General features: G+C 37.5%; 1 protein-coding gene across 7 annotated transcripts in view; it reads right to left on the bottom strand.

Annotated features, from left to right (window-relative positions):
* SPIRE1 (spire type actin nucleation factor 1) overlaps positions 1–17,139 on the bottom strand; it is a 203,265-nt gene that overhangs the window by 96,708 nt on the left and 89,418 nt on the right. For all 7 annotated transcript variants that reach the window (XM_046025412.1, XM_046025413.1, XM_046025414.1 and 4 more), the window contains 2 exons: positions 11,071–11,304; positions 8,541–8,666 (listed from right to left, as the gene is read on the bottom strand). In XM_046025412.1, the coding sequence (XP_045881368.1) occupies positions 8,541–8,666; positions 11,071–11,304 (360 nt within the window). The remainder of the gene's footprint in view (positions 1–8,540; positions 8,667–11,070; positions 11,305–17,139) is intronic.

The following is a 17,139-nucleotide window of genomic DNA, read 5'->3' as shown; positions in this document are numbered from 1 at the left end:
TACTAGAAGTCCTAGCCTCAGCAATCAGACAACAAAAAGAAATTAAAGGCATCCAAATTGGTAAAGAAGAAGTCAAACTATCACTCTTCGCAGATGATATGATACTATATGTGGAAAACCCAAAAGACTCCACTCCAAAACTGCTAGAACTTGTTCAGGAATTCAGTAAAGTGTCAGGATATAAAATCAACGCACAGAAATCAGTTGCATTTCTGTACACCAACATCAAGACTGAAGAAAGAGAAATTAAGGAGTCAATCCCATTTACAATTGTACCCAAAACTATAAGATACCTAGGAATAAACCTAACCAAAGACACTAAGAATCTATACACAGAAAATTATAAAGTACTCATGAAAGAAATTGAGGAAGACACAAAAAAATGGAAAAATGTTCCATGCTCCTGGATTGGAAGAATAAATATTGTGAAAATGTCTATGCTACCTAAAGCAATCTACACATTTAATGCAATCCCTATCAAAATACCATCCATTTTTTTCAAAGAAATGGAACAAATAATCCTAAAATTTATATGGAACCAGAAAAGACCTCGAATAGCCAAAGGAATATTGAAGAACAAAGCCAAAGTTGGTGGCATCACAATTCCGGACTTCAAGCTCTATTACAAAGCTGTCATCATCAAGACAGCATGGTACTGGCACAAAAACAGACACATAGATCAGTGGAACAGAATAGAGAGCCCAGAAATCGACCCTCAACTCTATGGTCAACTAATCTTCGACAAAGCAGGAAAGAATGTCCAATGGAAAAAAGACAGCCTCTTCAATAAATGGTGCTGGGAAAATTGGACAGCCACATGCAGAAAAATGAAATTGGACCACTTCCTTACACCACACACGAAAATAGACTCCAAATGGATGAAGGACCTCAATGTGAGAAAGGAATCCATCAAAATCCTTGAGGAGAATGCAGGCAGCAACCTCTTCGACCTCAGCCGTAGCAACATCTTCCTAGGAACAACGGCAAAGGCAAGGGAAGCAAGGGCAAAAATGAACTGTTGGGATTTCATCAAGATCAAAAGCTTTTGCACAGCAAAGGAAACAGTTAACAAAACCAAAAGACAACTGACAGAATGGGAGAAGATATTTGCAAACGACATATCAGATAAAGGGCTAGTATCCAAAATCTATAAGGAACTTAGCAAACTCAACACCCAAAGAACAAACAATCCAATCAAGAAATGGGCAGAGGACATGAACAGACATTTCTGCAAAGAAGACATCCAGATGGCCAACAGACACATGAAAAAGTGCTCCACGTCACTCGGGATCAGGGAAATACAAATCAAAACCACAATGAGATATCACCTCACACCAGTCAGGATGGCTAAAATTAACAAGTCAGGAAATGACAGATGCTGGAGAGGATGTGGAGAAAGGGGAACCCTCCTCCACTGTTGGTGGGAATGCAAGCTGGTGCAACCACTCTGGAAAACAGCATGGAGGTTCCTCAAAATGTTGAAAATAGAACTACCCTATGACCCAGCAATTGCACTACTGGGTATTTACCCTAAAGATACAAACATAGTGATCCGAAGGGGCACGTGTACCCGAATGTTTATAGCAGCAATGTCTACAATAGCCAGACTATGGAAAGAACCTAGATGTCCATCAACAGATGAATGGATCAAGAAGATGTGGTATATATACACAATGAAATACTATGCAGCCATCAAAAGAAATGAAATCTTGCCATTTGCGACGACGTGGATGGAACTAGAGGGTATCATGCTTAGTGAAATAAGTCAATCGGAGAAAGACAACTATCATATGATCTCCCTGATATGAGGACATGGAGAAGCAACATGGGGGGGTAGGGGATAGGAGAAGAATAAATGAAACAAGATGGGATTGGGAGGGAGACAAAGCATAAATGACCTTAATCTCACAAAACAAACTGGGGGTTGCTGGGGGGAGGTGGGATTGGGGGAGGGGGACCGGGCTATGGACATTGGGGAGGGGAAGCGAACCATAAGAGACTATGGACTCTGAAAAACAACCTGAGGGTTTTGAAGGGTCAGGGGTGGGAGGTTGGGGCAACCTGAGGGTTTTGAAGGGTCAGGGGTGGGAGGTTGGGGGAACAGGTGGTGGGTAATGGGGAGGGCACGTTTTGCATGGAGCACTGGGTGTTGTGCAAAAAGAATGAATACTGTTACGCTGAAAAAATAAATAAAATGAGAAAAAAAAAAAAAAAGAAAGATAGCCTATGGTCACATATAGGGAAGGGCCTCGGCCGGACTCCTTGGGTCAGACCTGTGATGACAAGAACCACTCATGGACAACTGTGAAAAATGAAACTGATGAAGAGGATTCACAATGATGAGGGGACTGGTGGGAGGCTAGTGTAACGATCCAGGTTGGACATGTGACCCGAACTCCTGGTAAAGTGACTGAACCAGTCCACCCAGGAAAGGAAGTACATCCAGGAAGGGCTGATAAACTGGGAGAAAAATGGGGGAGTCAAGAGACTGGAAGATGGTCTCAGATGGCAGTGAGGGCTAGAGCTCCGATGGGGCAGAGGTTACAGTTAGGAAGGGGGAATGAGAGCCCAGGATTTCCAAGGTAGAATAATCACAGGGCTTACAAGGCCTTAAGTGTGTTCAGATAAGCAGAGTAGTGAAGTAGAGGAGGAAGTCAAGGATACAGAGCTATAGTTTCTTCTATCAAAGAAATCACACAAGATGGTGGCAGATGACTGTTGGGTACGCAACTAATGAATCACTGAACACTACATCAAAAACTAATGATATACTATAGGCTGGCTAATTGAACATAATAATAAAAAATAAGTTAATTAAATAAACAAGGGGCACCAGGGTGGCTCAGTGGGTTAAAGCCTCTGCCTTTAGCTCAGGTCATGATCTCAGGGTCCTGGGATCGAGCCCCGCATCGGGCTCTCCGCTCCGCAGGGAGCCTGCTTCCTCCTCTCTCTCTGCCTAGTTGTGATTTCTCTCTGCCAAATAAATAAAATATTAAATAAATAAATAAATAAATAAATAAACAATGTTAAGTGTGCAATTGGGGGAAAAAAAACCCAAAACTTGGAGATATAAATATATCTGGAGATATTTAATGTGTATTATATATAATGTATTATATATTCTACATATTATTTTATTATATATTATATAAATATATAAAAATATGCATTACATTATACATAATATATAATAATATATATAATGTATATATGTATAATAATGTATGGAGATATTTGAATATATATTATGCATTTTAACTATATTTTTAAATAGATATTTTTCTTTTACAGAAAATCAGATGGTGTATTAAGAGAACAATTTTCTATTCTGCCTAAAGGTTTAGAAATGTATGTGTCAGAAACAAAGTCGACCAATAAAATCTATACCAAATAGTTGGAAAAAAAATAACAGAAGTGGATAGCACGAGTTTTCTGTGCAAGAAGAGCAGTTGTTTGGAAGCAGTAGAGGAGAGAGAGAATCTTACCAACCTTCATACCTACCAATCCCTATGGGGCAGAGATAGGAAGCTATGCCAGAGAGCAGCATCCCAAGAGAGGGAAGCAGCAGAAGCACTACCCTCAGGGAAGGGAGCATTCTGAGAAGAGCCCGAGGGCACTGAGGAGTCCTCTCTAAAAATGGAACAGTTTCCAGAGAGAAAAATGGAAAAAGTAAGGAAACAGAGTAGGAGATGAGAAAACAGGACAGAACCAGAATCTACAGAGAGCTAAATCTGGGATGGTGCCAGAGGATGACGTGAAGAGATGGGGCTGGAACGGTCTCAGGGGCCCCAGCCTTGGTCAGCGCCAGGCCAGTCTCTGCGGGTACTGCCACACAGCTACCAGCCACCGTTGTTTTACTCTGCTTGTGAGATTTTTATTTAAATAAACTCTGAAAATGTTTAAATTTCTTTCTTGGAACGTGTTTGACAAAGTTCTAATCAAGAGCAAAACAAATTTTTTTGTTTTAGCTTACTGGAACAGAATAGAAAAAAAACAATTATTAACATGATTCTTAAAGCTCAGAAATGGTTCCTGAGAATGTACGTGTTGGAAGGACTTCAACGGTGCATTTAATTTACTCTATTAACCCCATAGGACTATACTTATACCCTAAAAATAACACTTGTTTCTCTGAAGAAGGCAATCTCAAACTTAACAAGCGGGGGAAGACAATGACAAGCTTTAAAAGTAATCTTTTCTACTAAACCTTAATTGAGGATGTACTTTTGGATGTTTACTCCGAAGCATTTAATTAATTATTTTATTTATTTTTCAGCGTAACAGTATTCATTGTTTTTGCACAACACCCAGAACTCCGAAGCATTTAATTGGATCTTACATCCTCTGGTTCTGTCCAAGAGGAAAAGCTAGCCCATGACGTATTTATAATTATTTTTCAAATAACACATAGTTCACCCTTTCCCACCCTTGAAAGCTTTCATCTTAGTCTAACTCTATAAAACCTAGAAAAAATAAACATAGCTTTTCATTGGCCTATAACAAAAAGACAAACTATGAGCAGCATCCAGGTTAGGAGAGAAAAGGAATGCTCAGAGCTCTTATTCATACATATAAAATGGATTTCTTTAACGGTTGTTCTGGATGACACATCTGTCACTACCTGAGCAAATTAATTAGTCTTACTAGGCTAGTACAGGTTAATATTTTCTTTCCACTCTTACACATCCTACTGTTTCCCTCCTCAAACTCTGTCATCGTAAGGTTTAAACTAGTGCTTCAGATAAATTCTGTACTTTAGTCCTAAAAGAAATGATACCCACCACCTATCATATACTGAGTTCCTACTGTGTGCCAGATGCTATGCTGCTTTATATAGATCTCATGAATCTTTACAACCATCTGTATGATGTACAATATGGTGATTCAACATGTAAATAAATTAGTGTTTCTCTTTGGACTCTACACATAACAGTTTAATTCTCAGACACTGAAGAATAATAATGAAAGAAAATAGGAAAAATGAGATTATCAGTTATATTAATTCCAATCAGCTCCATTAAATATTTATCCAAATGCACTATAAAATATTTAAATTATCAAATGTGTAGTCTCCTTCCTGGTCTTTATCCCTTCCCCCAAAAGCTTTTATAGCTTTTAAAATCGAAAGAGTGGGGGCACCTGGGTGGCTTAGTGGGTTAAGCCTCTGCCTTTGGCTCAGGTCATGATCTCAGGGTCCTGGGATCGAGCCCCACATCGGGCTCTCTGCTCAACAGGGAGCCTGTTTCCCACTCTCTCTTCCTGCCTCTCTGCCTGCTTGTGATCACTCTCTCTCTCTCTATCAAATAAACAAATAAAATCTTAAAAAAAAAATCGAAAGAGTGGCATAAAGATGGTGAGAAGGAAGTTATACAGTAAACTGAACTAAATCAGTAGCATTTTATTTCTTATTTCTAATGAAGCTTTACAAAAATCTGTTTTATAAAATGGATTCACACACTTTCATTTAAACAACAGATTAAAAAAATTAAGAACAAATTAATTTTAAACAAAATCAGAAATGAAAGAGAAGAAATAACAACTGAAACCACAGAAATACAAAGAACAAGAAAATATTATCAAAAATTATATGCCAACAAATTGGACAATCTGAAAGAAATGCATAAATTCCTATAAACATACAACCTCCCCAAACTGAATTAGGAAGACAGAAAATTCAAACAGATGAATTACCAGCAATGAAATTGAGTAAGTTATTTAAAAACTCCCAGCAAACAAAAGTCTCGGACCAGACAGCTTCATAAGTAAATTCTATCAAAGATGTAAAGAAGAGTTAATATTTATTGTTCTCAAACTACCGCCAAAAAATAGAAGGAAAGATTCCAAATTCATTCTATGAGGCCAGCATTACCCTGACACCAAAACCAGATAAAGACACCACAAAAAAAAAGAGAACCCTAGGCCAATAGTTCTGATGAACAGAGATGCAAAAAATCCTCAACAAAGTACTAGTAAACAGAATCCAACAATACAGTAAAAAGTCATTCACCATGATCAAGTGGGATTTATTCCGAGGAAGCAAAAGTGGTTCGATATTCATGAATCAATGTGATATATCACATCAAGAAGTTTTGGATAAAAACTATATGATCATTTCAACAGATGCAAAAAAGCATCTAACAAAGTAAACATCCATGCATGATAACAAATCATCAACAAAGTAGATTTAGAGGGAAAGGCCATATATGAAAAACCCACAGCTAATATCAAACTCAATGCTGAAAACTGAGATCTTTTCCCCTAAGATCAGGAACAACACAAGCATGTCCACTCTCACCACTTTCTTTCAACATAGTCCTACAAGTCCTAGCCATAGCAATCTGACAAGAAAAAGGAATAAAAGGCATCAAAACTGGTAAGGAGAAAGTAAAACTTTCACCATTTGCACATGACATGACACTGTATATAGAAAACACTAAAGATTCCCCCCCGCCCAAACTACTAGAACTGATAAATGAATTAGTAAGGCAAAGGATACAAACTCAATGTACAGAAATCTGCTGCATTGCTATACACTAATAATGAAGCAGCAGAGAGAGAAATTAAGAAAACAATCCCCCCCAAAAGGAAAAGAAAACCAATACCACTTACAATGACACCAAAAATAATAAAATACATAGGAATACACAAATTGGGTGAAAGATCTGTACTCTGAAAACTGTGAAAGAAAATGAAGACAACACAAACAAATAGAAAGATATTCTACGTTCATGGATTGGAATAACAAATATTGTTAAAATGTCCATATTACCCAAAGCAATCCATAGATTTAATGCAATTTCTATCAAAATACCAAAAGCACTTCTGACAAAACTAGAATTTAATGCAATTTCTATCAGAATACCAATAGCACTTTTCACAGAACTAGAACAAATAATCCTAAAACTTATATAGAACCACAGAAGACCTCCAACAGCCAAAGCAATCTTGAAAAAGAACAAAACTGAAAGTATTACAATCACAAATATCAAGATATACTATTAAGCTACAGTAATCAAAACAGTACAGAACTGGCATAGACACTGATAAAAATATATAGAAGAGAACAGAATAGAAAACCCAGAAATAAATCCATGATTATATGGTCAATCTTTGACAAAGGAGACAAGAGTATGCAATGGGAAAAGAGTCTCTTCAACAAATGGTATTCGGGGAAACTGGACAGTTCTGTGCAAAAGAAAGAGACTTGGATCACCATATGTATTCACCATATACATAAATAAACTCAAAATGCATTAAAGACCTAAATGTGAGACCTGAAACCATAAAAATCCTAGAAGAGAGTATAGGCAGTAATTTTGCTGACATCGGCCATAACAAAATTTTTGGAGATTTGTCTCTTGAGGCAAGAGAAACAAGAGCAAAAATAAGTAATTGGGATTATATCAAAATAAAAACCTTCTGCACAGCAAAGGAAACAATCAACAAAACTAAAAGACAAGGTAACAAATGGAGGAAGATATTTGTAAATGACATATTCAATAAAGGTTTGGAATTCAAAATATATTAACAACTTACATAACTAACACAGAAAAAAAAATCCCAAATAATCCAATTAAAAGAATGGGCAGAAGACATAAATGGACATTTCTCCAAAGACACCCAGATGGCCAACAGAAACATGAAAAGATCCTCACCATCACTCATCATCAGGGAAATGCAAAATCAAACCCACAATGAGATATCACCTCACATCTGTCAGAATGGCTAAAATAAAAAACACAAGAAACAACAGGTATTGGCAAAAAAGTGGAGAAAAAGGAACCCTTGTACACTGTTGGTGGGAATGCAAACTGTTGCAGCCACTGTGGAAGACAATATGGAGGTTCCTCAAAAAATTTAAAAATAGAATTACCACACGATCCAGTAATTCCACTAGTGGGTATTAACCCCCAAAATAGGAAAACACCAATTCAAAAAGATATATGCACCCCTATGTTTACTGCAGCATTATTTACAATAGCCACGTTATGGAAGTAGCCCAAGTGTCCATAGATAGATAACTGGATAAAGATGATGTGGTATAGATATACAATGGAATATTACTCAGCCATACAAAAGAATGAGATCTTGCCATTTGCAACAGCATGGATGGATCTAGAGGGCATAATGCTAAGCCAAATAAGTCAGAGAAAGACAAATACCACATGATTTCACTCATATAGAATTTAAGAAACAAAACAGATGAACAAAGGAAAAAGAGACAAACAAAAAAACAGATTCTTAACTACAGAGAACAAACTGATGACTGCCAGAGGGGAAGATGTGAAGGAGATTAACAGTACACTTAGGGTGATCACTGAGTATTATATAGAATCATTCAATCTTATATTATATATATGTCAACTATATTCCAATTAAAAAAAGATTTAATTAATTTTGCCCAAGTTGATTCTTTCCTAAATAATTTTCAGCACTCATCAACATGATGGTAATAAATATTGTAAATATTATGATGGACAGTGTTGAAAATTCAGGTTAATTGTTCACAATGCCAATAAAAAAAAAACAGTAGTACTCACCTCCTTTGCACTCTTAATTTTAGTCAGAAACGTATGCAGTTCCATTGTTTCTGCAAACAGTGCACGACATACTGCCTGATAATGATTTGGTGCCTCTGATTCGGTTGGAAGGTGAGCAGCACATAACTACAGAAGAGGAAAATAAAATAATAATGCTCATTTATTATTTTAGGATTTTGGTACCTTAAAAATAGACATATCCCATATATTCATATTTTCATATCAGACAGCAAGGCAGTTCCCAGCATCTAAAGCCAAGCCTAATGCATCACAAAACCATCGGTAAAATCCACACAATTATATGGAAAAAGTGCTCTATTAACAAACATCCAACAGCACAGATGAACTTCACAGAATTCGCTAGCTTCTATTTGAAAATGATAGGACATTTGTAAAATTTTGGTTGCAAGCAGAAAGGGAATTACCATTTACTGAGTATTAATCATAACAGGTGTTTTAATAGCTATCATTTATTTTTTTTACCATACCAAGTACTTGTATTTGACATATCATAATACAGCATAATAGCATTTACTCTTTAGTGTGACCCTGAATTATCTCCATTTTATAGCAAAGGAAACTGAGGCTAAGAGGACTCAAGTGACTTGTCCACAGTCAGAAAGCTGACATGAGAGAGAAGAATTAAACATAGTCCTACAAGATTCTAAAGCCCAGGCTCATCCCAATACATACTGAATTGTGTAATGCAGTAAAAAGACATGGGTGCCTGGGTGGCTCAGTCAGTTAAGCATTTGCCTTCTGCTCAGGTCATAATCCTGCAGTACCAGGACTGAAACCCATGTCAAGCTCCCTGCTCAGCGAGGAGTCTGCTTTTCCCTCTCCCTCTGCTCTGCCCCTCCCTCACACTCCCCAACTAGTGCTCTCTTTCTTGATCACTCTCTCGCTCTCAAATAAATAAATAAAATCTTAAAAAAAGAAAGAAAGAAAACCCATCAGATTGACAAGTGGACCATCAGTAAATGGAGACTGGAACAAAGAGGGTGGAGGGCAGAATAATTCCACTGGAGGTAGCTCCAGTCCCAATATCTTCTACTATACATAGTCCATAACCCCCAAACTACTGGTGGGTAAAAGATGCAAGTTAGCATCATACACAACAATTTAGAAAAATCAAAACATCATTTAATTTATTAGATTGGAAAGACACCCTATCATGAATCTAGTGCATGGGAATAATTTTACTTTTATAAAGTAATAATTTTGTTTCCATGTACTATAGTCATGTTTTAAGGTACTTCATTTACTTTAAAAAGCTGTGAGTTCTTCCCTAATTCTTTACTATTTCAGTAAATTTGATATTTGAATTCGATTACTGAAAATATACATTTTATTATATTTTAATAATTTCTATCCATTGGAGAGTAAAAGATATCTTTGTAGATTATATTATCTTTCATAATGTATTTATTTATTTGAGAGCTTTTTGTCTTCAAGTTTCCTCTCTATTCCTGTCTGTAGGACACTTTAAAAAAGGTTGGAAAATAAGTGATATATAAGCAACACTGCTTACAAAATCTAGTAAACATCATATGTATATAATTCTAAACAGAATGCTCTTTTAAAACTAAGCTGACAAATCTTAGTTTTAATCTGTGCATTTAGCATTATGTGCTTCAAGTATAACAGAAAGTTTAAGGAGAAAATTTCATTCAAGCTATAAAACTTGTTTCATTACATATAAATATCACTAAGTAGGTCAAGAAAACAAAGTAAAACAAACAGCTGTGATATTTCAGATGCAGAATCGTCATATAAATTAGTGGATCATGATTGTTGTTTACTCCATAAAAAAGGAAAATGCAGGTCAACTGAAGACATCATGTGGGTAAGTTAGTGTATAATATGTAATATTAAGGCATATATGATATCTAAAAGGGATTTCCTGAGAGTTATAATTCAATCACAAACAGCCATGTTGGGCACCTGGGTGGCTCAGTTGGTTAAGCGACTGCCTTTGGCTCAGGTCATGATCCTGGAGTCCTGGGATCAAGTCTTGCATCTGACTTCCCCTGTCTCATGTGCTTGCTCTCTCTCTCTCTCTCTCTCAAATGAATAAATAAATAAATAAAATCCTAAAACCAAAAACGGCCATGTTGAGGTTGTGAACAAATCACAAAACCAGGAATGTTTTAGTTCCTTATTCCTTTCACTAATAGCTGAAGATCTAAGACCTTTTATTAGATGCTGAATTCCCATTTACTTTTATTTCAGTTTATAACTTTTTCCCCATATGCTTTTTATTTAAAGTTTCTATTTAAATTCCACTTAGTTAACATACAGTATAATATAAGTTTCAAGCATACAACACCTGGTGCTCATCACAACACAGGCACTCTTCAAATCCCATCACCTATTTTCATCACCTCCCTGTAACCACTAGCTTGTTCTCTACAGTTTAAAGTCTAAAGTGAAATAACAACTCTTAAAAAAAGAAATACTTTAAGGCAATTTTACAACTCAAAAAAAAAGAAAGAAGAGAAAAGAAATACTATGTAAATTGCCTCTTTACCTTCATGACATCTCTATATGACCGGATGGCTGAGACTTTTCTCTTTTCATCTTCTTCATCTTCCAGGCCTTCATCTGCAGCCTCATAGCCTTCATCGTTGCTGCCATCAGCTTCCACTGTATTGGCCATGTGATCAATGAGCTGCTCCAGAGGGGGGCTTAACTCCCTTTCTTCATTCTCCTTCAAACCATAGTCCAGTGCTTTATAAATAACAATTCCCAGAGATTCAATAACCTAAGGGACATTAAAGAAGGTGATTAATGGAGATGACTAAACAGCTTTACAGAGCTAATTGCAAGACATAAAGCATTTAGTATAACACTTAAGCTAGGTTTAATCTATTCCATTTCAGAAACCAGTAACAAATTAGATTTGAGGGGATATTTAAGTCTCACCTATGCATTAAAAAAAAATCCCAGATGGGAATTTTTTTTTGTGATTTCTTCAATCTAGTATATAACAATACACAAACTTTTTGTTTTCTTAGATTTATACTATACACTAAAATCTATATTATCCATTCATATAAAATACTAACCAGGTTGATTTTCCGCATTTCCAAAAATATTTCTAAGATCAGAGAGAGCTATCAAAGAACTCTTATACCGGTGTTTATCAAAGTTTATTTCATAGAAATACCAGTGATCTGAGAGATTGAAAACTCAGTTACTAGTAGCAGCTAACTTAAGCTAAAACAACAACAAAATCCATTTATATATAGCTACACACTGCTCATTGAGTTCCATTTAATTATTGGAACATATTTCTCATATGATATAAACAAATGAAAGACTTTTTCAAACTCTGATTTCATTGTGGTAGGTAGATAATCCTCCCTCCCCTACAACTCCACCAATAGTACCTCGTGAAATATAAACCCGCTTTAGGAACACTGGGTATATATCATTGTCTAATATCACCCTCACAGATGCTCTAGACTTCTGCCAGTATAGGTATTCTACTCTATTCCTCAACACAGCCTTTCTTTTCTGCTCAGAAGAATCACATATAAACAATCCTTTGTTTTATTTTGCAATGTTAACGGCTCATTTCACCTTAGCTATTTTGTGGGGAAGAACACAGGCAATGAAGCCAAAGATTTAGGATTAAATGCTGACTTCTGGGGTGCCTGGATGGCTCAGTCAGTTAAGTGTCTTCCTTTTGCTCAGGTCATGATCCCCGAGGAGCCTGCTCCTTGCTCTTCCTTTGCCCCTCCTCACCCCCCAACTTGCGCGCTCTTGCTCTCTCTCTAATAAATAAATAAAATCTTTAAAAAAATAATAAATGCTGACTTTCACCACTAACCATTTGACTCAGGGCAAATTATTTATTTTAGTCATGATTTTTCTTATCTGTAAAACGAGTACCAGTGATTATCTACATCTCATGAGATCTTAAGACTAAATGACATTCACATGAATGGAAGAACCTAGTACAATATCTGACTTATAACAAGTATGAGTAAATGTTATCTCCTTCTCTTACTTGCCCCAGGTCTCCTTCTTCCAGTGTTTATTCAGCTACCTCCATAAACAAACAAACAGATCTATCCTTTTCTTCATCCCACTTGTAGCCATCATCAATGCTGTCTATTTTAAAAAGTTTTTTAGGTGGTATTGAAGAAAAGGAAAAGTCAGAAGTTTTAAAGACAAATTAAACACAATAGAATTATTGTCATCACATATACTATAGTCCTTAAAAGCACTCAGGGCATTCACTCAAAAAAATCTCCACAAAATCTGAAATTTACCTTATCAAGTGAAATAGTATTTTTTCAACACAAGTTTCAAAATGAATGACTTTAAAATTCAACTTCTGACTTTTAAACAATACTGTTTTTTTTTTTTTTTTTTTTTTTTTACTATTTCTCACTGAAAATACAGAATATTCTCATTGATTTGTATAATCTGATTGGAACTCTAATCCTTATTTTCAAAGTTGAAGGGAACAAAAGAAAAATAAACAATCAGGACCACATCAAAATAAAAAGCTTTTGTACTGTGACAGAAAAAATCGACAAAACAAAAAGGCAACCTACTTTAGATATTAGATATTTGCAAATGGGATATCCAATAAGGGGTTAATACCTAAAATACATAAAAAAACTTCTATAACTCCACATCCCAAAACAATCAAATCAAAAAAGGGCAGAGGACCTGAATAGACATTTTTCCAAAGTAGACATACAGATAGCCAACAGATACATGAAAAAATGCTCAATATCACTAATCATCAGAGAAATGCGAATCAAACACACCATGAGATATGACCTCACAACTGTCAGAATATCTAAAATAAAAAAAAAAAAAACAAGAAATAACAAGTGTTGGTGAGGATACAAAGAAAAAGGAACCTTCATGCACTGTTTGTAAAATGTAAATTGATATACCCACTGTGGAAAACTGTATGGAGGTTCATCAAAAAATTAAAAATAGAAATTGCCATAAAATTTAAAAAACAAACAAGAATTGCCAATTAAATCCAGTTACTCCACTACTGAATATTTACCCAAAGAAAACAAAAACACTAATTTGAAAGGATATATGTACCCTTATGTTTATCGCAGAGTTACGTACAATAGCCAAGATATGGAAGCAACTGAAGCGTCCACTGATAGACAAATAGATAAGATGCAGCACGCATGTGCATGCACGTGCACACACACACAAATATTACACAGTCATAAAAAAGGATGAGATCTTGCCATTGCAACAACATGGATGGACCCAGAGGGTATTAAGCTAAGTGAAATAAATAAGACTGGGAAAGACCAATACTATATGAGTGCACATATATGTGCAATCTAAAAAACAAAACAAATGAATAAATACAGAGAACAAATTGGTGGCTGCCAGAGGAGAGGGGCATTGGGGGATGGGCACAATGGGTGAAGGGGAATGGGAAATAAAGGCTTCCAGTTATAGAATGAATAAGTCACATAAAAGGCGCACCATAGAGGCAACTGGGTGGCTCAGTCCGTGAAATATTTGCCTTCTACTCAGGTCATGACCCCAGGGTCCTAGGATTGAGCCCTGTGTCAGGCTCCCTGCTCAGTGGGAAGTCTGCTTCTCCCTCTCCCTTTGCTCCCCCCAACTCATGCGCTCTCTGAAATAAATAAAATCTTTTTGAAAAAAGGCGCAGCATAAGGAATATAGTCAATGATCTTGTAATAGTGTTGTGGTAGGCACAGCATAATGTATATACTTGTGGAATCACTCACTATGCTGTACACCTGAAACTAATGTAACACTGTGTGTCAACTATACTCAAAAAAATAACAAATGATGACACACAAAATTAACCATCACAAGTTTATCCCTTGTGGTTTCCCTAGTGTAGTGGTTATCACGTTCGCCTCACACAAGTTTACCCCTTGTGAATCTGGCACTCATACTCATTTCCTTAGCCTCCTTAAAGTCCATTCTACTATGCTATCAAGTCTGCTGCTTCAGGATAGTGGGAAACATAGTAAGACCAGTGAATTCCACTGTATTTCCTATCGAGTTCCTTGATCAGAAGTAATGCTGTGTGGAATACAATGATGGTGAATAAGGCATTTTATAAATCCTAGTTTAAAAAAAAAATAAGATTTATTTATTTATTTATTTGACACAGAGAAAGAGAGAGAGAGATCACAAGTAGGCAGAGAGGCAGGCAGAGAGGAGGAAGCAGGGTCTCTACTTAGCGGACAGCCCAATGCGGGGCTCGATCCTAGGACCCTGAGATCATGACGTGAGCCAAAGGCAGAGGCTTAACCCACTGAGCCACCCTGCCAAAATCCTAGTTTTGGCAGAAGCACTGCATGCGAGGAAGGCAAATCCATATCAAAAGTAAGTAAGTCTTCCAGTAAGAACAAAATGCCGCCCCTTCCATGGTGTAAGCAGTCCAATGTACTCAACCTGCTGCCAGGCTGATTGGCTGATCACCCAGGGGAACAGCGCCATATCGAGGACGTAGAGTTAGTCTCTGCTTGATGGCAGATCCGGCCCTCCACCAGTGGCTAAAGCTAGGTCAACCCGGGTGAATGGAAATCTACGTTGATAAGCTCCTGCAAAATCTCCATCCCTGCCATTGTAGCCATGTTCACAAGCCCATTGTGTGACAAGGTAGCTGGGAAAGAGGCTGACTGGTGTCCACAAAACAGGTCATCCCATCCACTTGAATATTAAAATCCTTCTCTTGGGTGGCTCAGTGGGTTAAGTCTCTGCCTTTGGCTCAGGTCATGATCTCAGAGTCCTGCGATTGAGCTCCGCATCGGGCTCTTTGCTCAGCAGGAAGCCTGCTACCCTCTCTCTCTGTCTGCCTCTCTGCCTACTTGTGGTATCTCTCTCTCTCTCTCTCTTTGTGTCAAATAAATAAAATTTGTAAAATAAAATCCTTCTGTAACGAAGTCACTCTTTGGTGAGCATTCACCTAAGACAAATATCTTCACTTTTTTTTTTTTTTACCCAGATTATCTATCCACATATCTATTCCCCAGATTTTCTTGTCACCAATATGGCAATCATATTCCCTCCAAGCAAAGTACACAAGCAGGTATACTTTTCAAAGTTCTGCACACTGGGAGGATTTCCCTTCAGCACTGTCCTTCAGGGATATCCCTGAAAGGGGCTACATGCTAACTGTCCACTTTTGGCTGGCAACTGCATTTTATACAGAACCATCTGTAAACCAGGCCCAAGTCTTCTCCTCTTCTGTCAGCTGATTGTAGAACTCTCCAGAAGGCAAATAGGGTAAAGGCTAGGAAAGAGAAGGGAGTGTAGCAGAAGTACATCTGGGCAGTGCCTTCCGGGCCCACTTGCACCCAATCACATGTATGCCATTCCAAGTGATAATGCAGTGTTGCTATGCACACCCAACTTCTGGTTTAAAGGGTCAGACAATACCCAGTTCATGATGGGCAACTCAGGTCACATGGTAAGTTGATGGACTGTGGTTAAGTGTTCAGTCTGTACTGTGGCCCAGTAGCCGGCCAAGAGCTGCTTCTCAAAAGGAAAATAATTATCCACAAAGGATGGTAGGGCTTTGCTCCAAAATCCTAAGGGCCTGCACTGTGATTTGCCTATTGGGGCTTGCCAAAAGCTCCAAACAGCAGCTCTATCCACTGCCAATTCAAGCACCATTGGATTTGCTGGACCACATGGCCCATGTGACAGGGTAGCTTATAAGCAACCTGGACTTGTCGCGGAGCCTTCTCTTGTTCTGGTTCTCACTCAAAACTAGAAACTTTCTGGGTTATTTGGTATGGGCCAGAGTAATACAATATATTTATAGGAATATGTTGCCTCCAAAATGTAAAGAAGCTACTAGCCATTATGCCTCCTTTTTGTTGTGGGTTTGGGGGTGGGGACTGATGTAACAATTTATCCTTCACCCTAGAAAAGAGATCTCTAAACCACACCACTGGACTCCTAAAAATTTCACTGAGGTGAAAGTCCCCTGAATTTTTATCAGATTTATTTCCAATGTTCTAACACATAAATGTGTTACCAATAAATTTAGAGTAGTTGCTATTTCTCACTCACTAGGGCCAACCAGCATAATATCATCAATGTAATGGACAAGTGTGGTATCACAGAGAAGACAAAGGCAATCAAGATCCCTTGAACTAAATTATGACACAGCTCTGGAAAGCTGATACACCCCTTGAAGTAGGCCAGTGAAGGTGTCCTGCTGGCCTTGCCAGGTGAAAGCAAACTGCTTCTGGTGGTCTTATTGACAGGTATAGAGAAAGAACATTTGTCAGATAACAGCTGCATACTAGGTACCAGGGAATGTGTTAATTTACTCAAGCAACGAAGCCACATCTGGTACAGCAGCTGCAGCTGAAGCCACCATCTGGTTAGCTTACAATAATACAGTGTCCTTCTCCATGATCCACTTGTCTTCTGCACAGGCCAAATAGGCAGGCTGATTAGGAATGTGGGAATCGCTACTCCTGCATCTTTCAAGTCCTTGATGGCGGCATTAGTCTATGTAACCCCACCCCACCCCCACCCCGAGAAATGTGCTACTGCTTTTAGTGTACCACTGTTCTACATAGAGGGAGTTCTAGTAGATTCTACTTGG

Source organism: Meles meles, chromosome 12 (genome assembly GCF_922984935.1).
Source record: "Meles meles chromosome 12, mMelMel3.1 paternal haplotype, whole genome shotgun sequence".
NCBI lineage: Eukaryota > Metazoa > Chordata > Mammalia > Carnivora > Mustelidae > Meles > Meles meles.
The sequence above is the reverse complement of the archived record's forward strand: the minus strand, read 5'-3'. Positions and strand labels throughout refer to the sequence as shown.